At 62.7% G+C, this 24,519-nt stretch overlaps 1 protein-coding gene across 8 annotated transcripts; it reads right to left on the bottom strand.

Moving 5' to 3' along the window:
* Positions 1-1,982: 1,982 nt before the first annotated feature.
* CAMTA2 (calmodulin binding transcription activator 2) lies at positions 1,983-23,929 on the bottom strand. 8 transcript variants are annotated; one of them, XM_059717819.1, is made up of 27 exons: positions 23,806-23,929; positions 20,218-20,329; positions 19,810-19,913; positions 19,497-19,564; positions 18,764-18,899; positions 18,593-18,664; positions 18,075-18,228; positions 17,391-17,531; positions 16,141-16,922; positions 15,222-15,348; positions 14,914-15,048; positions 13,003-13,124; positions 12,299-12,477; positions 12,137-12,215; positions 11,407-11,665; positions 10,903-11,237; positions 10,365-10,552; positions 9,738-9,975; positions 9,578-9,649; positions 9,387-9,407; positions 8,837-9,021; positions 8,346-8,420; positions 7,349-8,268; positions 4,643-4,849; positions 2,784-2,852; positions 2,382-2,670; positions 1,983-2,260 (listed from the first exon to the last, which is right to left on the bottom strand). In XM_059717819.1, exons 2-23 carry the CDS (start codon positions 20,246-20,248, stop codon positions 8,205-8,207), a joined length of 3,567 nt encoding a protein of 1,188 aa, XP_059573802.1. In that variant the 5' UTR covers positions 20,249-20,329; positions 23,806-23,929; the 3' UTR covers positions 1,983-2,260; positions 2,382-2,670; positions 2,784-2,852; positions 4,643-4,849; positions 7,349-8,204. The 8 variants fall into 8 exon arrangements, with proteins under 8 accessions (XP_059573802.1, XP_059573804.1, XP_059573805.1 ...); XM_059717821.1 differs by adding an exon at positions 3,053-3,234 and having other exon boundaries at positions 1,983-2,670; XM_059717822.1 differs by adding an exon at positions 3,053-3,234 and having other exon boundaries at positions 1,983-2,692.
* Between the last annotated feature and the right edge of the window lie 590 nt (positions 23,930-24,519).

Below are 24,519 nucleotides of genomic sequence, written 5' to 3' on the forward strand. Positions count from 1 at the left end.
GGTTGACAAAAGGGGGTCTCTAAGGTATGGGGGGAGTCAACGGCAGCAGGTCTGGTCTGCTCTGGCCTCCCTCTAGGGTTTGTCCTATACACTCCATTTCTATGAAGCACTGGCAAGGGGTGGGGAGTTAACTTAAAAGTGAAGGAATAAACTCATTTTGTAAATCTTTTCCCAGGGGCTATAGCACTAGGAAGACATCTGCCTCCAGCCTTCCCATCATGTGCAGGAACCTGGCAGTGAACAATGTTTTCTCTCGCACATACACAATATTCAGTAGCACTAAGGAGTTTGGCCCTGAGCTCTGCTGATCATGTAGTGGGTCGGGAAGGTGGATCTCTGCCTGATGGGAAGCAACCCAGACATGCATGAGATGCATCTCAAGGGATTTTAAGTCTCCCCCAAATGGACACCAGATCCAGGGTCAGGAAGGAATCCCCCCTGCCCGCCCCCTGCCCCACAGTTAAGCTGGTTTGGAGTTAGGGGGTTTGTCCTCTACAGCAGGGGCATGGCCTTGGCCTGTGGTCTCTCAAGTGTCCACTACTAACCTTTCACAGCAGCAGGACATTGGCTGCTGTGGCCCCCCCCTGCTTTCCCTGAGGCTGAGGTGACGTCTGGTGCTCCATTGTGTTGCTCATAAGTCAGATACGGGTTTACGTGGACTGGTTTGCACAAGGCTGGAGCTGCTTTAGGCAGGGCTTGGACTGGATGTGATCTAAGTGCAAGGGCTGGGTTGGGGTGGCCTTTCCAGCCCCAGTTCTCTATGGCTCTTTTTCCCTGGAGGGTCCTTTCACTGCACTTTCTGTAAACACTGCGACAATCCCTCTCCCTGTCTCACTCTACCCAAGGGATTCTCCGTTCTTTTGTCCCCACTTTCCTTTTTAAACCAGACTTGTCTTCATAAATATGAAAGGGGATCTCCTGGCCCCTCTCCAGGGCGTTTACCTGACTCCCTGCTGTCTTTACACGTCTGCCAGGGGGTCAAACTGCACATGTGGAAACTGGTGCTGCATCTAACACCAACTTGAAACAAATACAGAAAAAAATAGCACTTTTTCCTATGTACTTTTGAAGGATGTGTTTACCAAAGATTTATTCATATTTGTTTTTAACATAGCAAAATTAGCAATAACAAGGATGTGTTTTCTTTATGGGTATATTTTTTAATGTTCATCACAAAACTAGCAATATTTTGTTAATGTATAGGGAAAAAATAATGTATTTTCTAGGATTGTTGATGTGGGTTTTTAATTTTCATACCTGTTGGCAGATGGTGTTATTTTGTGAAGTTTTCTGGTACTGTAAAGGGAGATATTGTTGGGACAGCAGCCTATGAATGTAATTGGGGGGGGGGAGAGGGGGGGACTCATGGTTTTTCAATTGAAAAACAAGCCAAAAAAGAACAAGGCTGTGGGTTTCATTGCTGTGGGGGGCAACCCTGTCTGGGGAGGATGGGGCTGACCCTGTCTCGGCTGAGGTGGGGCTGCCAGGCAGGGTCAGCCCGTGGCCAGGGGTCCATTCCCCTCCCCCAACCCATATGGGCCTAAGCAGCTCGGGCCTTCCGTTACCATGGAAACCGTAGGAGGGGCTAATTTGGAACCAAATGAATTCTCCCCCGTTTCCCCCTCACCATGCACTCGGACTACCTCCACCCCTTTCTCCGGACGTGGGCGCCGCCATCTTGCCGGTCCTTTTGCGGCACCGCGGTACTTTACCGCAGTCAGGGCAAGTGCTTCGCGACGCCGCCGCTTTACGGCTCGGCTGGAGGGGTGGGGTTTTACGGCAGTGAAGGGACCGCGGCTGCCGCGCTTGACGGTCAGAGGGGGACGTTGTGCCTTGTTCCCGTGGCAACGCTGATGGCTAGCGTCCTCCCCGTATCCCCCAGCGCGTCCCAGTACTCTCCCAGTATCCCCCAGGAGGACCCGCCCCTTGCACTAACGCACCCCCTCTGCCCTCGCCCCCACAGACACACACAGGACCAGGGCGAGGGGCTCCGGGCATTTATTCCACCTCTTTCCTGGCACAGCTGTCCCTGCCGCAGGGCAACCGGCTCACTCGTCAGGGCCAACACAGCCTCCCCAGGGCCCACAGCTTCATACAGCCAAGATGCGGCTGGCTCGCGGGGGGGGAGGAGGTCAGGCCAGGGCCAAGGCTCGGCGCTGGCAGATCCAGCGATGCTGCCTGGCTGAGGTCGGGGTAGATGCTCTGCTTGTCCCTGAAGGCCCCGCACTGCTCCTGCGGTGGCCCCGGGGTCATCCTCAGCCTGGGGGGACAGAAAGAGCAGGTCTGCTCTGGGGGGAGGAGGGTGCTGGGGGCCTGCTGCCCCCCGACAATGCACTGCTCCCATGGCTTCAGTTCGCCGCAACCCATCTCTGTGCCTGTACCTGATGCCCCGGGTGCCGGGGTCGCCCACCCAGCTCGTTTCCGGCTGGGCCCTGGATGCGGAGTCCGATCCGGTAGTAGGCTTCATGACGTTTGTGCCTGACCAGGAAGCCCTAGGGGGCCAGGCAAGCCGCACGGCCCAGCCCCCCTGCTTTTCCCAGCCCTCTGGCACCAGCAGGCGGGTGGTGCAGTTGGCCCTGCTGCCCTCCCAGCTGCTGAAGGCATCAGACACGGAGTAGCACCAGGGTCCCTGCTGCAGCCAGCCCAGGGGGCAGAGCAAGCAGCTGGTGCCTGCAGGGTGGGGAAAGATCAGCTGGGGGGGGGGTCACAGCCCCCCAGTGCAGCTGGCTCTGGGGGGGGACATCAGGGCCGGGTAGAACAGGGCCACCCCCTGCATGTCTCACCAGCTTTGTCCACACACAGTTCAGCTCCTAGCTGCTCCCGGGCCCTGTTCTCGCAGCAGCTCCTCAACACTGCAGGGGCAGAGAACAAGGGGTTTGGGGTGGGTGGGGAGTCACAGGCAGCTGCTTCTGGGGTAGGTGTCAGGCACTGGGGGTCCAGCGCATCTCTGCCCAGCACAGGGAGGCAGCTGGCTCTGCAGGGGTTGGGGGCTACGTAGAATAGCTGTACGATGCAGCTGGCCCTGGGGAGGGCAAGGTAGAACAGCACTCACCATGCAGACTCCCTGCCACAGCAGCTCCCACCAGCACCGCCTTGGCCCCCAGGACCAGGAAGAGAAAGCCGTGCCAGCCATAGGAGTGTGAGAGGCCTGCCCATGACAGAGGTTGGGGCGCTGGGGGAGCAGGGGTTACAGGTCGGGAGTGAGGGAGACCAGCAGGGCTTGGGGGGCAGGAGCTGTGGGTCAGGAGTGAAGGGCACCAGCATGGCTGGGGGTTGTGGGGGCACCAGCAGGGCTGGGGGGGGCAGTGCCAGCCCCAGAGGTAAACCAACAGCTCAGTCCTCATCCTCCCCCCGGCCACTGCTGCCCACAAACACATCTCTGCTACCTGGGCAGGAAACAGCCCATGGTCCCCACAACACAGGCAGAAAACCCATGTGTCCAGGCTCCCAGTCCCTCCCCCCACCCACGCTCTAATCACTGAGCCCCTATATCCTCCAAGACTGGGGACAGAAGCCAGGGATCCAGGTAGGGAGCAAGGGGAACTGGCAGGGCTGGGGGGGTGGGGGTTCTGCCACAGACACCCCTGAGGAGCCCTGCCCGCCACAAAGTTTGGTGGATGTGTGACCCCAGGCTTCTGGCTGCCACCCCCAGACCCGTGTGCTCCAACTCTGTCCAGGTGTATTTAGCAGTGGACCCCAGGGCGGGGATGCTTAGCCAGGGGATGCGTAGCCAAAGGGACCCACGCATGGTCACACCCCATGCTCTCACCCCGTCTCTGGCCTTTCTTCAGAGCCATGACCCTGATGTGTGATATTATTTCACATTTTAATTAGTCAATTGACCTTTCTGCTGTTGTACTCACGGAGGCCCCACCCCAGACCCAGTTGCATTCCAAGCCCCATTACACCCAGCCCCTCCCCACAGTCCCATTATACCCAGCTCCCACCCCAGAGCCAGCAGTTTTGATGACATCCTCAGTCTTGATCTTATATAATTCATTACTAACAGCTTTTAACTGCACCCAGATTAGCTTTGAAACAGGAACCAGGAGGCAGGAATAAGAAATAAAGAACAAACTCCAGCCTCATTTGCCTGCCTCAGCACCCAGCTTGGCCTGGATGCCACAGAGTGGGCGGAGAACCCAGGCATCCAGGCTGCCAGCTGCCCAGCTCCAAACCTCCAGCCCCACTTCTGTTCCAAAGTGGGGAGAGACCCCAGGTATCCAGGTCAGAAGTGAGGAGCACTGGCTAAGCTGGGGGGGGCGGGCTGCAGTTTGGGAGTGAGGAGCACCCAGGTGACAAGGAGACTACAGGTCAGGAGTGAGGGACACCAACCAGCTGGGGGACCCCTCACCTGGGCTGGGGGCTCCTACCTGCCCTGTGCCTGTGCAGCCACTGGAGGGACCCCGAGGCATCCAGCTCCTCCATGGGGCAAGAGCACTGTGTGCAGGCAGGAAGCACAGGTGGGCAGGGAAAGGGCTAGTGGTTACAGCGGGGGTGGGGAAAGCTGGGGGCCCGGGTGCCTGGGTTCTCGGAGGGGAGAGGCTGGGGGGGGCTTTGAGCCTGCCCTGATACCCTCCCATCAATGGAGCACCAGATCCATAGGGCTGAAAGTACCCTGCAGTCCTGCCAGTGCACTCACTTCCAACCTGCAGCACCCTGTTTGTAGGGGGGGCCCAATGCTGGGGCACTGGTCCCCATTCTGAGGGATGCAGAGTTTGCCCCCCTCGGACACACACATCTCAGCTGGCAGCTTCAAGGGGGGGCATCCAGCTGGTGGCAGATGTTGGCTCATGCACCAACTGGCTCTATCTTGGGTGTGCTGGGGAGTTCTGGGGCTCAGCTGTACCTGGAAGGAAAAGCAATTTGGGGAGGGAGGCAGTCAGAGCTGGTTGTGCAGAACCCTCCCCCCCCACTGGTCACTGGCTGGAGCTGGAACAGGGTATGAAGGGGAGGGTCTCCCCTGCAGGGGGTAATGGAGGGGTTAGACCCCTGGTCCCCACCCCTCCCTGACAAGCCCTGCCCCATCTCAAGGGGGCCATGTCCCCCCTTGGTGGTTACAAAGGTGGGTTACACCCCTTCTGCCTCGGCCCCATTTCTCGTGCTCACACCCACCATGGCTTCCACTGCGTGCAGTAGGCACCTGCCTGTGCATGCACCTGCCCCCTTCCCCAAAGCACCACCGCCATCACAGCTGCCACCGGGGCATGGGTCATGAGTCAGGGGCCCGGGGGTGACAACATGGGAGAAGACAGGGCAGAGGAGCTGCCCCCACAGGACGAAGCCAGGGATGGTTGTGGTTGGGGAGCCCTCAGAGCCCAAACGGCAACAATTCCCTGGGTGACTGAGGGAAAGGAAGTGGGGGCTGAGGTCCAGGTGCCTGGGTTCTCTGGGATGGGAGGCTGGGGGGGGAGAGCAAGGGGGTTGGGAGCCCGGAAACCTGGGTTCTCTGGAAGCAGAGGGGGGCTGGGGGCCCAGACACCTGGGTTCTCTGGCTAGGTCCATGTGGGCAGCACTCATCCTGCCTTTTCCCCAACAGGGGCTACAGTCCACGGCAACCATGGGACAACCAGCGCTTCCTTGCAGGAGACGTGTCATTGTCCATGTTCAAAAACATTGTGGATACTCGCTAGCAGGGGGTGACCTTGGTGTCACGGTGCCCGGGCTCTGCTGGCTGCCTCCAACTTGCTGCTCCATACCCAAGAAGGTGCAAGCTCCCCCAGAGGCACCGGGTGCTGCTGCAGCCCAGGCTGAGCCACAATGTTCCTTCTGGGACCAACCCCGCAGGGTCCTGGCTACAGGGTCCTGCCCCTGCTCAGAGTCAGGGATTTGCCCCCTGCTCAACCTGGGGGGTTCCCCTCCCCCTGCAGCAGGGGCATGGCCCAGGCCTGGGCTCTCTGCAGAGTCTCTGGCCCCCAGCAGCAGCACAACATAGTGGCCACAGTCCTACAGGGGTGCTGGCAGCTGTAGGAAGCGGTTAGGGGATGGGGGTGTCTGGGCTGCACAGGGCTGATCCTGTTGCCTCAGGCCGGGGGGGGGGGGGGGGGGGGGGGGGGTTGGCTGGACTTGCCCCTGGGGGCCCTTACAGACCCCGGCTTGAGGAACCCAGGTGTCCATGAATGGGGAGAGAGATGTTTGTGCTGCACTCGCTGACTCCTCTTACCCCTCCTCTACCCCAGTCCGATTCAGGGACACTAGCCATAATGGGGCTGTTTGCACTGATGACGAACCACACCATGATGCTGCCTCCCGCCATAATGCGTAAGCAACAAGTGGGACACAGCAGAGGGCCTGGACCCCTCAGTTCGAGGGGGCTACCCTGTTGTACCCAGCACCACCTGCAGCTCAGCCCCCAGCTGTCCCAGCCCCCAGTGCTCTCCTACCGCTTGCAACAGGTCTCATCCTGCGTGCTGTCTGGGGGTCCTGCAATGTCTACATCTGCCTGAATGTCCCCCATCTCGTGTAGCTCCTCCTGCACTGGCTACTCCTGCATGCCCCTCCAAGGTGGTGGCCCTATCTCCTTAGTCTTTGGCCTCAGCCTGCTGCTGCTCCGTGCTCTTGGTGCTGCTGCCCAGCTCTGATGGTGCAGGTAGAGATATGAAGGTGAAGCAGACAGTGCTGCTGGCTCTGGGGTGCAGTGTCATGGCTGGGCGTAACGAGGGGCTGAGACCATGCCACATCTGGGGCTGGCTGCATGTCCCATGGAGTCCCCAAAGGTGTCTCCCCTCTCTCAAGCCCGAGCAGAGCTGCGCAGGGAGCCAGGATGAAGCCGAGCTGCTGCCCTCACCCCGCGGAAACACTGCCCCAGGGAGGCCGGGGGGGGCTCAGTGCCAGCTGCATCCTGGGGTGCCCCCCACAACCCACAGCTGCCACTGCCATCTGCCCACCCACCCACCCTGAAGACCCTTCTACATCTACAGATGCTTCCACACTTCTTTTTTCACTTGGTTTTCAATTAAAAACAAACCCAGAAAAAAAGAGGCTGTGTGTTTCCCTACAGGGATCCTACCCCCCAGCCCCCTGCTTTCCCCAGGCATCCGGGCCCCTAGCCCGAGCCCAGATACAGCCCAAGCGTCCGGACAGGGCCAGGCCATGACCCGCCATGGGCCGAGGCAGTCTGGGCCTGCAGAGCCCCCCGTTACCATGGAAACCCTAATTGGGACAGAGAGAGGAACTCACCCCTGACTCCAGTTTTGTTTCCCCTGACCTTTCACACTGACCCCTAGCCTGGCCATTCGCACTACACTCTGACCCACGCCCTGAGCGCCGTCCCTGACCCTTCACAGTCATCCTGCCCCGCCTCCAGCCCCGCACACCCCCGGGACCTGGTCGCCACCATCTTACTTACAGCAACTTCTGGCGGGGTCCCGTGCTTCCGGCCCCCGACGCCGCAAGTCGCTGATCGGAAGTGTATGTGGGCAAGATGGCGCCGCCCAGGCGCTGCCACGTGGCTCTTACCCAGCCGGGCCCTGAACCCGGCAGCTCCCCCACGCCCTCCCCAACACGCAGAGAACCCAGGTGTCCGGGACACAAGTTTTTTCCCTCCTTGTTTTTTTAATGGAAATTTGTACAAACAAACCCATGCGGGGGGGGGGGGGTAGACGGATGGGGGGGTCGGCGGAGGGGGCTGTGCGGCATGCATCTCCCCCCCCCCCGCCGCTGCCTGACAGGCGCATGAAGATGCTCATTAAATACCCGGGCCTATATTACACCTATGTACACGGGGCGGGGGGCTCTCTGTCTCCTTCATGCCCTCCCCCAATATATACAAAGGCCTGGTGGGGAGGGAGGGGCACGGCCAATAGCCTCCTCCCAAAGTGCAGGTTGGGGGTGGCCCTTTAAACAGGCCCGTGGGGGGGGGGCAGCATCCCTTTAAGGGGGGAGGGTGACTGCCTCTTTTAAGACCGGTGTGTGGGGAGGACCCTCCCAACCTCAGGGGGGACCCCCACCCAGAGAACCCAGGTGTAGGCATCCAGGCCTGCTGGGTTGGGGGGGCAGGACTGGGGTAACTTGGCACAAAAGATAAGGCGTGAATCTCCCCCCACCTCACCCTGGGCAGGATTTGTTTCCCCCCCCTTCTCGGCTGCCCCCCCCATGTTAAGACTCCATCATTGAATGTGGGGGTCCTGACCCCAGATGCCTGGGCCCCCGGCTGCCTGGGTTCCTGCCACAGGCCTGCAGCCCGGGGAGGGGCGCGGGGGGGTCTAGGTGGCCAGACCCCGCTTCTGAGCTCCCTCCAGCTCCTGGCTCTGTTTGAGCTCCTTCATCCTGTGGGACAGAGAGGAGGTTAGAGGGGCAGACACCCCAGGGACCCTCCCCCACCCCCCAATGGGCCTGCCCCTTACCTGTGTCGGCAGCGCCGCAGGAACCGCATAATCTTGCGGGCGGCCTGATCCTGCTTCTTCGTCAGGAACGGGCCCCTGCGGGGGGGCCGAGTGAGCGCGGAGCAGGGAAGGAACCCAGGTGCCTGGGCTCCCAGTGCCCCCAATCTCCCCACCAGCCCCCTCCCCTCCTAGAGAACCCAGGTGTCCAGATCCCCAGCCCCACACCCCTCCCGGACCCGAGTGAGAACCCTAACGGCTCCCCCCAAAACCCTCCCACAACAGGGAGGGAGTCGAGGTGTCTCGGCTCCCTGCTCTCAACCCCCAGACCCAGGTAGAACCCAGGTGTCTGGGCCCCCTGCTCCCACCCCTGAGATCCACATACAACCCAGACATCCAGGCCCCCGACCCCAACCCCCTGCTCCCACTCCCCAGATCCAGATAGAATCCAGGTGTCTGGGCTCCCACCCCCAAATCCACATAGAACCAGGTGCCCATCCCCAAGGAGGCAGTACCGGAGACGGTGGGGCACGGGCGGACGTGGGGACCGGGTGGGCGCGTCAGCGCGGTAGCTACGGTAGCACTGCTGAATGAGCACAGCTGCACGCCGGCTCTGCTGGAACTTCTTCTGCTCCCAGTAGCTGCGGAACTTGCTCTGGATGAGTATGGCTGCCTGCGTCATCTTCTTGTACAGCGCGTACTGCGGGGGCAGGGGACAACAGTGAGGACCCAGGTGTCCGGGTGCCCTGCTGCCCTCCTCCACACATGGGGGAACTCAGGCATCCGGTGCCATGCTAGCTCCTCAGATGCAGCTGGGGACCTGAGCTCCCTGCTCACATACAGGAGGGGACCCAGGCATCCAGGCACCCAGAGAACCACACAAGGGTGCCTAGGCATCCGGAGCTTTGAAACCTCTCCCTTAATATAACCTACTGGACCACATCTCCCTCCCAGAGCAGAGAGAAAACCCAGATATCCGGGTCCCTCTGCTATCAACCCCCAGCCCCCTCCCCTTCCAAAGAAGCCAGGCATCCAGGCCCCCTGTGTGCACCCCCCACCTGGTACCTTGAGTGCGATCCATGTCAGCTTGTGGGACAGAGACAAGAGCAGGGTTAGCAGCATTTGGGGGGGGGGGGGGGGGGAGTGCTGCTGAGCCCAGACACACTTGGCTCATGCGGGGCAGTGCAGGGTGGGTCCCAATTCCAGGGGACCCAGGCAGCCTGGCAAAGGAAGGACCCTGGCGTCTGGGGCAATACCTGCTTGTACTTGCGGTAGCAGCGCTGGATCACGGCAGCTGCCATCTCCTGCTGCTCCTTGAGGCGCCGGCCCTGCAGGGGAACTCAGGGCATCAGGGGCTTGCTGGGGGGTCCCGGGCCCAGCCGGGCTGGGGGTGGTCTCCCACCCACCCCCACCCACCTTGTAGCGCCGGAAGGCGGTCTGGATGACACGGGCAGCCTCATAGAGCTCGCGCTGCTCAGGGTCAGACAGGGTGAGGCCGGCAAAGGCACTCTCCATGCGCCCATTGGCTGAGGCATTGAGGAACTCGGCCCAGCCGGCTGCTGTGGGTGGTGCCGCCCGACGCTCAGGACCTGGTTCGCCCGGTTGCAGGGGGCTCAGGCAGCCCCGCTGTGATGGGGACCCCGCCTCACGCCTGCTGGGGGAAAGGGAAGGCTCACATACTGCCCCCAGGACCAGGCCCGTATCGGGGATTCTGCTTCATTGACCCCACCCCCCATCCACTGCATACCAGGATTGCAGCCCTGGTCCCTCCCAACTGCCCTAGGATCAAGGCCCCTGGTCCCCACCCTGTCCCCCCCAGGATCAGGGTCCCAACCATCTCGTAGCCCCAGGATAGGGGCCTCCACCCCTGCCTGTCCCCAGGATTTGGGTCCTGCCCCCTCACAACTCCCCCAGGATCACGGCCCCTGCCCCTGTGCCCCAGGATCGGGCCTGGCCCCCTGGGCTGGGCCGTACTCAACGGGGGGTCGGACTCGATGATCTATTGAGGTCCCTTCCGACCCTAACATCTATGAATCTATGTACCGGTGGGGGATGAGGCCAGGCAGCTGGTCCATGCTGTCCAGGTAGGAGGTCAGCCAAGCCATGGCGCCACCCAGGCCGCCCGCGGCCCCCCGATCCCGCCGTGGCCCCTCGACCATCCCAAACTCCTCCTGCTTGATGTGCTCGGGCGTCGCCTCGATGATCTGCCGTGCCAGCGTCACCATGTCCACCTGGGGGAGGCAGGATGCCTGTGTTCCTTTCCCACCCCCTGCCAGGTTCCCCCACGCACTGGGGGTCTGCCCCAGCCCTGGGCCAGGGGTCTAATGGGGTAGAACAGGGATTGCTGGGAGCCGACACCTGGGTTCTTTGCTGCCTGGATGCCTGGGGTCCTGCCCCTGGACACCTTGGTTCTCTCCTCCCAGCTCTAGGGGGCCAGTGGGCTCTGGTATGTTACAGCCAGGGAAGCCAGGAGCCCAGACGCCTGGGTTCTCTCCCAGGTGTTGTAGGGAAATGGGGTCTGGTGGGCCAGAGCTGTAGATGGAGTGGGGGCAGGCTGGATGCCTGGGCCCCACAGGCTCACCTGGAGGACATCGGTGGGTGGCAGGAAGTCCTCGTTCTCAGCATCCTCGCTGTAGCCGAGCAGGCCAGGGGCAGCCACAGCACCGCTCTCCACCTCGTAGTCCATGAAGAAGGGAGGTGCAGGGGTGCCAGGTGGACTGGGGGGTTCAGGCAGGTACCAGGTGCCCCCAGGGGGCGGGCACACGTCCATTGGCCCCCCCCCAGCCCCGACCTCAGCCTCAGGGCTGGCAGGCGGCGAGTCACGGGCGCCAGAGCCACTGGAGTAAGCCGAGGTGAGTGACAGTGACGCCTCTGAGCGCTCTGAGGGCGACGATGCACTGCTGCCCCCACTCAGCCCTGGGGAGGTGGGAAGGGGTCAGTGGGGGGCACCCTCCCCAGACCTGGCTTGGACACCCCATCCCCACAGCCCCCCCGACCAAAGACAACCCAGGCATCCGGGCCCCAGCCCACCCCCACCCCATCCAACTCCCAGGCCTCCCTGACCGCCCCCCCACCGCCCTTGTACCAGTGTCAGGGCTGGCGGAGAGTGGCGACGCAATGCGCAGTGGGGGCCAGGCCTTGCCAGCGCCAGCGTTGAGGGGGCCAGGGGTCTCGGCCTCGGCACGCTGCAGGTCCTCCAGGCGCGTGGCCAGGGCCACGTGGCCCCGGGAGCGTGCCACGGCCAGCGGCAGGCGGCCCAGTGAGTCAGGGATGGCCAGCGCCCGCTGGTTCCAACGGTAAAGCAGCAGTGCTGCATCCAGGTGCCCCAGCGCACAGGCCCACATCTGGGGGCAGCAATGGGGTTGGAGACTGGTCTATCCAGCCTTGGGCACATCCCAACCCAGAGGTGACTGCATCTCACTGCCCAGAGAGGGGTCCCTGTTACACCCAGCTGTGACCCCACCCCAGAAGTGGCTGCATCTCAGTGCCCAGGGAGGGGTCCCTGTTCTACTTAGCTATGACCCACCCCAGAGGTGGATGCATCTCAGTATCCAAGGAAAGGCTCCCATTAATCCAGCCGTGACCCACCTCAGAGGTAGCTGCACATTAATGCCCAGTGAGGTGTCCCTGTTATACCCAGCATGACCCACCCCAGAGGTGGCTGTATCTCCATTATATACCCAGCCCCACCTCTAATGGAGCTCAGGCAGGATAGAGCAGTAGGGGACGCCGTCCCTCCTGGCCCCACCCCAGACTCAGCTGCATCCGTGCCCACCCCCCCCCCCCCAATCCAGCCCAGGGCCCCCCAGACTGACCAGGGGGGTGCAGGAGAAGTGGTCAACGTTGAGCGGATCCACTTCCTGCTCCAGGTCCAGGCTCTCAGCGCTGAGGTTCCTGCAGGGGAAAGGAGAAGTAGGGTCTCAGTACACCCACATTAGCCATCTCCCACCCCAGCCTCAGCCGCCTCCGGGCCTCACCGCCAGCGGATGAGGGTCTGGATGAGGCGGGCATAGCCCTGCGCAGCTGCCAGGTGAAGCAGGGTCATGCCTCGGAAGCTCATGTTATGGACCAGGGTCTCAGAGCGCAGCCAGCATGACCCGGCCATCATCTGCTCACACAAAGCCACGATGCGTGCCTCAAAGGAGTCCGCCGGCGCCTGCGGGGGGTAGGGAGGGTATGACACCCGGCTCCTGGCACCCACACCAGAGCCAGCACAGAGTGCTGTTATACCCAGCTCCACCCCAGAGACAGCCACATCCCGACACCAGATAAGATGCCCCCCTGTACCCTCCGCCCCCACCGTCATCGTGGAAAGAATCCGCGTCTTTCCTGGCGTGGCGGCTCGGAAAATGCCTCCCCGACCCCCAACCACCAGCCAAGAATAGCACCAGGCCCGCGCCAGCCCCGACACCCGAGCCCTGGCGCCCTTCGTGGGGCTAAAATTAACCTGGGGGGGGGGGGGGGGGGCCAAAATAGCAATGAGATAAAGGCTGAAGGGGTCCATGACGTCAAGGGTGGGGGGGCAGAGAGGGAGCAGGGGAGGAACCCAGGTGTCCTGGGCTTCCAGCCCCCCCCTTCCCAATCCTAGAGAACCCAGGCGTCGAAGCTCTCTGTTTTAATACTGCTGCCCCCTCCCAGAGGAGGGAGGGGGGTCTCACCTGGCTGGGGGGGGGTGTCTCACCTGGCCCAGGGTGGCATCGGTGGGGGGCCCACAAGGGGCCGGGGGCTGCGCAGCTGTCATCTCCGCCATGCGCTTCTCCATCTGCTCCAGGCGCTCAAGGATGGACATGCGGAACTGGTTGTCTGTGGGGGAGAAAGAGGGGGTGGAAGGGTTACAAGGATCCCAGGGGACCCAGGCATCCGGATTTTCACCCCCCCCACACCAATCCCCCCCACCAGATTTACCCCCTTGCTAGAGAAGGGAGGGAACCCAGGCGTCCGGCACTCTCAACAGTCTGCCTAAGCTCACCCCCTACTCCTGCCGTGAGAACCCAGGCATCCAGGTCCCCAGCCCCCCAGCTCTCACCCCAGGTCCCTCCCCTCCCAAAGAACCCAGGTGTCCGCCCCCCCCACCCCCGGATTAGCCTCGTTTCAGGCTAGCAGCTAATCAGCCTTGAGGGGAGATTAGTACCAGCCCCAGCCCCCCCCCCCGCCAGGGTGCCCTGGCTGGGGGGGACCTGGACACTTGCGTTTTCTTGGGGAAGAGTGGGATCTGGGAGGTGAGACCGGGGGGGGGGGGGGGAGGGGGGGGCTGAAGGCCTGGACACCTGGGGTCTCTGTGGGTCTGGGCAGTGAGAGTGGGGGTTGGGGGTCAGGGGCCAGGATACCTGAGTTCTCTGCCGGCCTGGGGGGTAAGAGCAGGGGGGCTGGGGGCCAGGATTCCTGGGGTCTCTAGGAGCAGAGAGCTGGGGAGCCTGGGTGCCCGGGTTCTCTTGCAGGGGAAAGTGGGATCTGGGGGGTCTGGGAGCCCGGCCACCTGGGTTCCATCCCCCATAGTCCCCCTTTGTGTCCCCTGGAGGGTCACTCTAGCCACACAACCCCCTCTTACCCATCGCTGCAAGTCCAAGGGACCCCAAGAGCAGTGCCGTGCTCCCTCAAGTGCCTTCAAATGGGGGGTGCTCCCCCCACCACGTGCTGGGGGGGGAAAGGGGGGGCACACACAGCCACCCCGAACTCCTGGGTCCCCTAGTCTGCCTGGCTGGCTGCAGGCAGGCCCCCGGCATGTACAAAGGGGAGGGGCCACGGCTGGGGGCGGGGGTCCCCGCTGTCCCGCCTCCCCCGCTTTCCGGGGACAACCGGGACACAGACCAAAATAGACCGGGGGGGGGGGGGGGGGCAGGCACAGCCCCCTTGGGGCTGGGAGGGGCAGCCAATAATGAGCTCGCTCACACACACACACACACACACACACACACACACACACACACACACACACACACAACCAAGGCATCCGGGACACCCGCACTCACACGCCCATGGGGTGGGCACCTATGTCTCTTCTCACCCCAGGAGCCCGGACTCCTGGGTTCTCCCCCTACCCTGGGAAAGGCCTGGGGGCCCCAGATGCCTGGGAAAGCCTCCAGGTGCTCTGCCATGGGATGAAGACGCTCGCATCACCCAGGAAGTCCCTGCCCCCCCCACAACCTCCCCTCCCCAGGCAGTCAGAGGACGCAGGAGTCCTGGGGACCCACACCAGAATGCACGTGGAGAGGAGTGCCCCAGGGGGCTGGGGATACAGAGACCCCCTCTCTGGGGCCAAAAGGCAGCCACTTCTGGGGGGGCACTGGGGGTGGGTATAGCAGGAGGACCCCTGATGCAGCTGGCTCTGGGAGGGCACTAAGGGGTTGGTATAACAGCCCCCCCATGCAGCTGGCTTTGGGGTCGGGGGTCGTGGGACAGGAGGACCCCCCTTAATCCCACGGCACTTGTCATAGGCAGCAGTGACGCCAACTGATTGGAAAAACCCAAGGGGGGGCAGTGTCTTCTTACAGCTATTCCTGGCCTAGCACCCATGTGCCAGGCCCAGACACCTGGGTTCACTAGCCCAATACCCACCCCCCAGCACTCACCCAATACCCCCCCCAGCACTCACCATCCAGGGACAGCCAGTCCACCTGGGTGCTGGGAAGCGCCAGGAAGTTGCGGGCACGGTACTCAAACAGGACCGACGTGGACACAGGCCGGGAGTCACGGGCCACCTGCAGGGCCACCAGCCCGGCCTCATGGGCTGGTGGGGTGCGGGGTACAGGGTGAGTCAGGGACAGCCCCCCCCATCCCTGGGTTGGGGTCCTCCGGAGCAGAGACCCCCACCCTGGAGCCACCCCATGAGCCAGGTGGAGCAGAGCTACATTGACCTCCAGCCAGATCAGACCCGTGGCCTGCACCCCCCATTCCCCGTACCAGGGCAGTAGCAGCGCAGGACCCCGGGCTGGATGAGTGCAGCCGGCACAGCCACCTGGTCGAAAAGGCAGCTGTAGGCATCGCCGCCCTCGGTCCAGGGCCCCGTGATCAGCACCTTCACCCCACCCTGGGGACAGGAAAGGGGGGGTCAGAGGAGGGGAGGGTGGGACCCCACAGACCCCCCCCAGTTCCCCCAGGTGCCCCCTACCCCTGCATGCTCAGCTCCCATGTGCCCCAAAGATCCCCCATGGCCCCCACAACCCCCCATGAGATGCCAGGGATCCCCCATGCTCCCCTTGTACCCCAATACCTCCCACCCCAACTACCCCCTTCACACTCCCATACCCCAAACCCCCAGAAATGAGTCCCCTGCACCCACCTCTGGGACCCCAGACACCCCTCACACCCACCTCCTCTACCCCAAATACCCCCTCACACCCCCCATACCCCAAAGACCTCCCAGCAATGGGTCCCATCCCTGGTACCCCAGACATCCCCCCACCCCAAATCCCCCTCATACACCCCCACCCCAAATCCCCTTAATAAACCACCTGTACCCCAAATACCACCAAGCAATACATCCCCACACCCACCCCTTGTACCCGACACCCCCCACCCCAAATCCCCCTCATAACCCACCTGTACCCCAAATCCCCCCCAGCAATGGGTCCCCCAGACACCTCAATACCCCAAATTCTCCTTCATACCCCCCATCCCAAATCCCACTCATACCCCCCATACCCCAAATATCCCCCAACAAAGGGTCCCCAACACCTACTCCAGTACCCCAGATACCCCCAACACCCCAAATACCCCCTGCCAGGGTATCATGCCTACACAGCAGCCCCCACTTGCATACGATACCCCAGGCCCTCCCGCACCTACCAGGACAGGGTGGATTTCGGGGCCCCCCACCCACCTCAGGGTATGACCACTCCGGAGAGAAGTCAGTGATGGTGACCAGTGTGTTGGGCTGGGAGGCGTCTCCAGGCTCAGGGGTGCAGGGCCCAGTGGGTGGGGGTGGCTCGCCGGGGGGGGCCCCTTCATCCGTCAGCAGCTCAGAGATGAGGCTGTCAAAGGCCAGGCCGAAGGGGGGGGCAGTGCCCGGGCGCATGAGCGTGTACAGCTCCTCCTGCAGCCCACCAGGGGGCTTGTCTGGCCCAGGAGGCACAGGTGGGAGCCCCCCCTCTCCTGGCGGCTGCCTGTCATCCTGGATGAAAAAGCGGTTGCCTCCCACGGGCGGCTCGAGTGGAGGCTGGCAGCCGTAGGTCTGCCCCCGTGCTGGGCAGTTGAGAAAGCAGTCGGGGTCAAAGGTGGGTGCTGGCTCACCCGTCTCCATTGCTGCATCGGTGCCGGGGAGCAACCCCCGTGCCTCGCCACCCCCTGCCACCAGGTGTTGGCTGGGGGTCAAGGCCAGCGGGGCCGGAGCCGGGGCAGGTGCAGGTGGTGGGGGCTTCTCCAGGCTGGCCATGACCAGCACAGGCAAGCCGGCGGGCGGCAGGGGCAGGGGCGTGGGCAGCTCAGGTGGGGGATCGGCGGGGGGCAGGCGGGGGGGCTTGGGGTCGCGCCGGGGGGGCTCAGGCTCCGTGATGTTCTGCACCTCGGTCAGGGCTGGGTAGGGCCCTGGGCGCGGGTCCAGCTTCGGGGAGATGATGCGGTGCTTGGTGCTGCCGCACTTGTGGGGCACGTGCCCGGGGCTGCCTGTGGGGGGGCCAAGATACTGGCATCAAGGAAGGCACAAATGCACCACCCCATAATAACGCCAAGGGACCGCCCCCATAAAGAGAAGGAGCATGTGCCCGGGGCTGCCTCTGGGGCTGGCATTGGGGGGGGCGCACATGCACCCCCCCCCCCAATAACCCCAAGGAACCCCCCATGAAGGGAAGGGAAAGCAGATGGCTGCAGTGACTCAGCTTGGCCACCGGGGTGTGACAGAGCCCAGACGCCTGGGTTGTGAGGGGGGGTGGGACGGGAGCTCCCACACCTGGGTTCTTTGCCAGCTCTAGGAGGGAGGGAGCACCTGGCACTCTCCCTAAGGAGGAGAGTGGGGGCTGGGAGTCCAGACACCCGGGTTCTGGGGGTGGGGGGTCTAAGAGAGTGGAGACCAGATGCCTGGGTTCTCTGGGGGGGGGCGTTGAGAGGCAGGGGAGCCTGACGTGCTGCACTGACCCAGGCCAGCGCTACAGAGGCAGGCATGGGTGCGAGGTGGTGGCTTGGCCTGGTGGCTCTCCAGGACCTGCTGCACCAGCTGCTCGATGGAGAACTCCGTGGTCCCATTAGCGCTGCTGCACGTCCACTTGATCCCGTGAACTGGGAGGGGTACGGAGGGAGGGCTGAGACACCCAGCTCCCCCTGCTGCCCTCGGGGGGGCCCCCCTCCACACCCCCACAGCCCCTGTTGCCCCCAATTCCACTGCAGATCCTCCCCCCCCCAAAAAAGCTCCCAGTTGCCCCCTGCCAGACACTATATGCCCCCTCCCACCCCATGCCGGACACCCGCACCATCCCCTACTGACCCCCCCCTACCAGCCCCCAATGCCTCCTGCTGGACTGCCCTCATGCCCCCTACCCCTCCACAATGTCCCCTAATGGACCCCCACAATGCCTCCTGGCCCCCAGCACCCTCTACTGGACCCCCCCCCAGTGCACCCTACGCCCCCCAGTGCTCCCTGCTGGACCCCCCATGGCCCCTCCCACCCCCAATACCCCCTGGTGAACACCACCCACAGTCCCAGCTGCCCTTAGCACCCCCTGCTGGACCACCCCCATACCCCCTCCCACCCCCCAGTCACCCCTGCTGGACCCCCCATGACCCCTCCAACTCCCCAGCACCCCCTGCTGGACCCCGCCTTACACATGGGCTTGAGCTGGCTGACAAGCTCATCCTTGGACCACTTGAGCCACTCCTTGCGGTCGCTGTTGATGGAGCAGAGGATGGGCCCGCACAGTTTAGCACAGTCCTCCAGCGCTGGCACGTTCAGGTAGTGCACCAGCACGATGTCCGGGTTCTGCGGGCACGCAGGTGCCTAAGTCAGCACCGTGCCCTGGGACGCCAGGGTTCTCTCCACCTGGGGTGGGGGCAGCACCTCCCAGCTTGGAGACAGGGGCTGGAGAGGCCGAGACACCTGGGTTCTACCCCCAGCTCTGGGACAGGACTGGGGGCTGGAGGGGCCTGGACATCTGGGTTCCTTCCCCCATGCCTGGCTGAGTCTGGAGGGGATAGTGCAGGGGGACTGGGAGCCCGGACACCTGGGTTCTCTCCCAGCTTAGAGAAGCAAGTGGTCACTGGGAGGTTAGTTCAGTGGGGTCTGGGACCCCCAGATGCCTGGGTTCCCTCCCAGCCAGGCCCTCCACTTGCTTTCCTGTCCATACCTGGAGCAGCCAGTAGCAGCGGCGGTGGAATGTGGGGACGATGGAGGAGTGGACGTAGCAGCCATACAGGCACTGCAGGGAGATGGAGGAGCTGTGGGGGGGCTGCAGGTGGCGGGCCACTGCCCCTCTCCAGCCCCCCCCGACCTGCCCTGCTGCAGAGGGGGTCCGCACCTCCATGCCCTTGACCTTGAGCTTCATGTGGTCCTCGCGCGTGGTCTTGCCATCACGGCGCTTCTTCCAGCAGTAGCCATCTTTGCGGTACTTCACCTTCTTCCGGTTGTACAGGATCAGCGACCCATTCTGCGGCCTGAGAGCACATGGTGGGAATGGAGGGGGTCAGTGAACACCTCCCTGCCCTAACTGGATCTCCATAGCCCCCCAGAGACCTCCCTGAAACCCCCAGATCCTCAAGACCTCCCTGGGACCCCCATGGGGCCCCCACAAGACCCCTTGGTGACTCCCTGGGACCCCACCACAAGCCTTCAAGACCTCCCTGGGACCCCCCCGGACCCCCAAGATCTCCCTGGCACCGCCACAGTCCCCAAAGTCCTCTCTGAGACCGCCCACAAACCCCCAGCCCCCTCTAGGGACCCTAAGACCTCCCCCAATTCAGATAGCCCTTGCCCCCACACTTAACCTCATCTGTGCCAGTGTGGGGGGTGGAGGCTCAGGACAACACCAGCTCTCCCCTTCGCCTCTAAAACACCCCCAGAATGGGGGAGGGGAGGGTCCAGCACTCCTACATGGTCTTGGGAGAACACAATGGGAGGGTGGGTTGGGTACTCCTACATGGTTGTGGGAGGGTCCATCACCCCTACGTGGTTGGAGGGTCTGGCACCCCTACCCGGTCGACGAGGGGGCTGCCACCCCTATCTGGTTGGGGAGGGGTGTCTGGCGCCCCTACCTGGTTTTGGGGGAACCTGACAGCCATTCCTCGTGCTTCTCGAAGGTGATGAGATAAGAGGCAATTTCCTGGGGAGAATAAAAGGATCAGGACCCCCCCCCCCCAACTGCCTCTATTGGGTGGGGGAAGCCCTGCCAGGCAGCCAGGATCAGGGCCATCTCTCTGCCCCAGCCAGCCAGTACTACTGCATCGGGGCCCCCAGTGTAGACAGCCCCCCTGCATCAGCCAGCCAGTGTCCCCCTGAATCAGGGTGCTGGAGGCGGGAGGACCCCAGCACTCCCCCCATGAATCCCCCAGGATCAGGGCCACCTACCTCATTGGTGTTCCAGCGCAGTCGCTCTTTGGGCAGGGCCGGGCACTTGGGCAGACACTCCACCAGCTTTTTGGGCAAGAAAACCTTCACATGGTGGTTCTTCTCTGCAAGGGAAACGTGGGGGATGGGGGTCAGGCCCGCATGCCTAGGTTCCAGCCTGGCATGGAGAGGAGGAAGGTAGGGGGGGCAGGGAGCCCAGACACCTGGGTTCTTTCCTTGGCTTGGAGGGGGGCCTGCTGATATAAAACCTGGACACCTGGGTTCCCTCCCAGGTCTGAGGGGCTTGATGATATAGAGCCTGGATGCCTGGGTTCCCCCTGAGACTGGAAGAGAAGCAGGCTCTATGGTCGCAAGTGTTGGGGCGGAGGGTGGGGGGAGCCCAGATGCCTGAGTTTTCTCCCGACTCACCCGAGACCTCCGTGGTTTCCTTGTTACTCATCGTTAGGGCTGGGCGTCTGGCTTTGTTACAGCTGGAGGCCCAAGGGGCTCAGACCACAGTGCATGGGGGACGGGATCAGACCTGGGGCAACAGGAAATTAGACAGGCAATGCCCCCACCTTTGCCGCCAGAGCCCCCCACCCCTCCCAGCAGCCCGGCCCTGCTCATAACATGAGATGCAGCCATTTCTGGGGTCAAACAGCACCCCCCCCCCCAGCCTGGTGTGGGGGTCCCATCTCAGGGCTGTGAGGGAAGGGGTGGGGCTGGGAGCCTGGATACCTGGGTCCCACCCCGGCTCCAGGAGTTGATTCATAGATGTTAGGGTCGGAAGGGACCTCAATAGATCATCGAGTCCGACCCCCTGCATAAGCAGGAAAGAGCGCTAGGTCTAGATGACCCCAGCTAGATGCTCATCTAACCTCCTCTTAAAGACCCCCAGGGTAGGGGAGAGCACCACCTCCCTTGGGAGCCTGTTCCAGACCTTGGCCACTCGAACTGTGAAGAAGTTCTTCCTAATGTCCAGTCTAAATCTGCTCTCTGCTAGCTTGTGGCCATTGTTTCTTGTAACCCCCGGGGGCGCCTTGGTGAATAAATCCTCACCAATTCCCTTCTGTGCCCCAGTGATGAACTTATAGGCAGCCACAAGGTCGCCTCTCAACCTTCTCTTGCGGAGGCTGAAAAGGTCCAGTTTCTCCAGTCTCTCCTCATAGGGCTTGGTCTGCAGGCTCTTAACCATACGAGTGGCCCTTCTCTGGACCCTCTCCAGGTTATCCGCATCCTTCTTGAAGTGTGGCACCCAGAATTGCATGCAGTACTCCAACTGCGGTCTGACCAGTGCCCAATAGAGGGGAAGTATCACCTCCTTGGACCTATTCGTCATGCATCTGCTGATGCACGATAAAGTGCCATTGGCTTTTCTGATGGCTTCGTCACACTGCCGGCTCACGTTCATCTTGGAGTCCACTAGGACTCCAAGATCCCTTTCCACCTCTGTGCCACCCAGCAGGTCATTCCCTAGGCTGTAGGTGTGCTGGACATTTCTCCTCCCCAGGTGCAGCACTCTGCATTTCTCCTTGTTGAACTGCATCCTGTTGTTTTCTGCCCACTTGTCCAACCTGTCCAGGTCTGCTTGCAGCTGTTCCCTGCCCTCCGGCGTGTCCACATCTCCCCATATCTTTGTGTTATCCGCAAACTTGGACAGAGTACATTTCACTCCCTTGTCCAAGTCACTGATGAAGACATTAAAGAGTATCGGTCCAAGGACCGAGCCCTGCGGGACCCCACTGCCCACACCCTTCCAGGTCGAAACTGACCCATCCACCACGACTCTCTGGGTGTGACCCTCCAGCCAATTCGCCACCCACCGGACTGTGTAGTCATCCAAGTCACAGCCTCTTAACTTGTTCACCAGTATGGGGTGGGATACCGTATCGAAGGCCTTCCTGAAGTCTAAGTATACGACATCCACCCCTCCTCCTGTGTCCAGGCGTTTCGTAACCTGGTCACAGAAAGAGACTAGATTGGTCAGGCACAATCTGCCTGCCACGAACCCGTGCTGGTTTCCCCTCAGCATAATTTGTCCTGCCGGGCTCTCACAAATGTGAGCCTTGATAATTTTTTCAAAGACTTTGCCAAGGATGGAGGTGAGACTGACAGGTCTATAGTTGCCCGGGTCCTCTTTCCTCCCCTTTTTGAAAATGGGGACCACGTTGGCCCTTTTCCAGTCCTCCGGGACTTGGCCCGTGTGCCACGAGCGTTCGAATATTCCCGCCAGTGGCTCTGCAATGATGTCGGCCAGTGCCTTCAGCACCCTCGGATGGAGTTCATCTGGGCCTGCCAACTTCTGCCAGCATCCAGTTCTTCCAAGTGACTCTGTACTGTCTCAGGGTCTACACATGGAAGTCTGGCGCCTTGCTGCTGCCTCTCTACAACCCCAGTGAGAGACTTGTCATGCCCCCCACTTAGGAACACTGAGGCAAAGAACTCGTTGAGGAGTTCAGCCTTGTCCCCCCTGTCCGTCACCAAAGTGGGGCTTTGAGTGGGGCTTTTGGGTGCTCCCCAGTTTCTGAGCCCTTGAGTCACTTCCCCTCTAGCTTCCCTTTCCTCAGCCCTGGGCGTAGGCAGCACCTGAGATAAGGGGGCAGGCCGCAGCTGAGAACCCAGGCATCTGGGCTCCTGGCCCCCTCCCCGCCTCTAGCTCACCAGCTCCCCCCAAAGCCAGAGAGAAACCAGGCATCCAAGTCCCCAGCTCTGCCCCCTCACACCCTATCCAGAACCCTCCTGCACCTCATGGCATTGGGGCCCCCACATCCCTGCCCCCAACCCCCGCCTCACTGCATGCCTCTACTGGCCTTGCCCTCCAACAATCCCCTGGCCCCCCACCCCAGACTCACACCCCAAAGCTCCCTGCCCCCCAACAACACCCAGCCCCCACCTTATCCCATCCCTCCGCCACCCTGCAGCATGGGGGGGTGCATGGAGGGGAGGGGGTGTGTCAGTGCCCCTGGTAGAGCTCCACAACACTGGGATCCACCCCATCACCCCCATCCCAGGCCCCACACATCACCCCTGCCCCACTTTATCCCACTGCTACCCCCACCCGGCAGCATAGAAAGTGCATGGCGGGGCTCCACAACACTTCCCAGCCCCTCTGCCCCACAACTACACCCAGCCTCCCTTATTTTATCACTATCTTCCACACCTCTACAGCATAGAGGGGGCAAGGAAGAGCAAGGGTGCTGGTCCCCATGGCAAAGCTCCACGCTGGGGCCCACCCCATCATCCCCTGGCAGAGCTCTGCGCTGGGGCCCACCCCATAACCCCCACCCACCCTGGCCCCATGACACTCCCAGTCCCCCCTGCCCCACAACTATACCCAGCCCCTCCTTACCCCATCCCTCTACACCATAGGGGGAGGGGGGGCATAGAAGAGCAGGGGCACCGGTCCCCTGGCAGAGCTCTGCGCTTGGGAGGCAGCTGGTTCCCCTAGTGGAGCTCGGTGCTGGGTCCCACCTCATAATCCCCAGGAAGAGCTCTGTGCTGGGGGGGCTGGTCCCCCTGGGGGAGCACCACGCTGGGGCCCACCCCATGACCTCCACCCACCCTGGCCCCATGACACCCCTAGCCCCCCATGCCCCACAACTACACCCAGCCCCCTCCTTATCCCATCCCTTTACAGCATGGGGGTGGGCACAGAAGAGCAGGGGCACGGGTTGGAGCTCTGCACTTGGGGGAAGCTGGTCTCCCTGACGGAGCTCTGCGCTGGGGCCCACCCCATCATCCTCTGGCAGAGCTGCCTACTAGCGGGGGGGGGGGCTGGTCCCCCTGGCAGAGCTCCATGCTGGGGCCATGGTCCCACCGGCAGAGCTCTGTGCTGCAGCCCACTCCATCACCCCCACCCACCCTGGCCCCACAACACCCCCACCCCGCAGCTACTCCCACTCCCTCCCACCCCTCTGCAGCATGAGGGTGGGGCAAGGCAGAGCGGGGGCAAGGCAGAGCCCCATGCTGACGGGGGCTGGTGCCCCTGGTGAAGCTCGCCGCTGGGGCCGCCCTTACCTGCAGGGGCCGGGCTACGAGGGCCGCCGCCGCCGCCGCCACCACCGCCACCGGCCGCCATGCTCCGGCTGCCGCTCCGCCGGGGCCGCTCGGTGACAGCCCCGGTGCGTCTGAGCTCAGCGCGCACGGCCGGGGCGGGGCGAGTGCGTGCAAGGGGCGGGGTGCAGTGCAAGGAGGGTTTGCATCCAGCCTTGTAGTGCGAGGACGGGGTGCATCCAACCCTGGGTGGTGGGGTTTACACCGTGGCAGCTGGGGGTCCAGAGCAGGGGCGCAGGGAAATGATCAATTGCAAGGAAATAGCCCCCAAATTTAATTGCTTATAATAATAAAGCGGGGCTGCAATGTCCCAGGATTCGGGGGGCTGCTTTCCCTAGGGCCACATTGCAACTCCAGCAAAGGGGGAGCAGAAGTCCCCAGCCAGGCTCCTTTGCTGGGGTGGGAGAGAGCGATGCCCCATCCTGATGGAGCCAGCAGGTGGGACGGCAGCATGCGGGGGTCTCTCCTCTCTCTTCCTGGGCGTGTGCAGGGGGCTTGGCTCTGTGGGGTGGAGTGGGGATCGTTCACGCACACCCAAAGATCCAGCTCCCGAGGGGGCCCTTCTGCTTTGGGGTCTGGGGATGGGGGGAGGGGGTTGACCCACCCGAGGCTGCCTGGAGGAGGTGAACACCCCAAACCTGCTCCCCCGGGGCTCAATCGGTGTCACCCCCTGCTTGC

This window comes from Alligator mississippiensis, chromosome 15 (genome assembly GCF_030867095.1).
Source record: "Alligator mississippiensis isolate rAllMis1 chromosome 15, rAllMis1, whole genome shotgun sequence".
NCBI lineage: Eukaryota > Metazoa > Chordata > Crocodylia > Alligatoridae > Alligator > Alligator mississippiensis.

Excerpts from the sequence above, each read along its gene's own strand:
- CAMTA2 (XM_059717823.1), bottom strand. The coding sequence starts at position 20,248 with ATGAGTAACAAGGAAACCACGGAGGTCTCGG. Across the intron at positions 15,049-15,221 it reads CCTGCGCTGCTACTGCCCTG|CCCATGAGGCCGGGCTGGTG; the intron begins GTACGGGGAATG and ends GCACCCCACCAG. Across the intron at positions 12,478-13,002 it reads CCGATGCCACCCTGGGCCAG|GCGCCGGCGGACTCCTTTGA; the intron begins GTGAGACACCCC and ends TACCCCCCGCAG.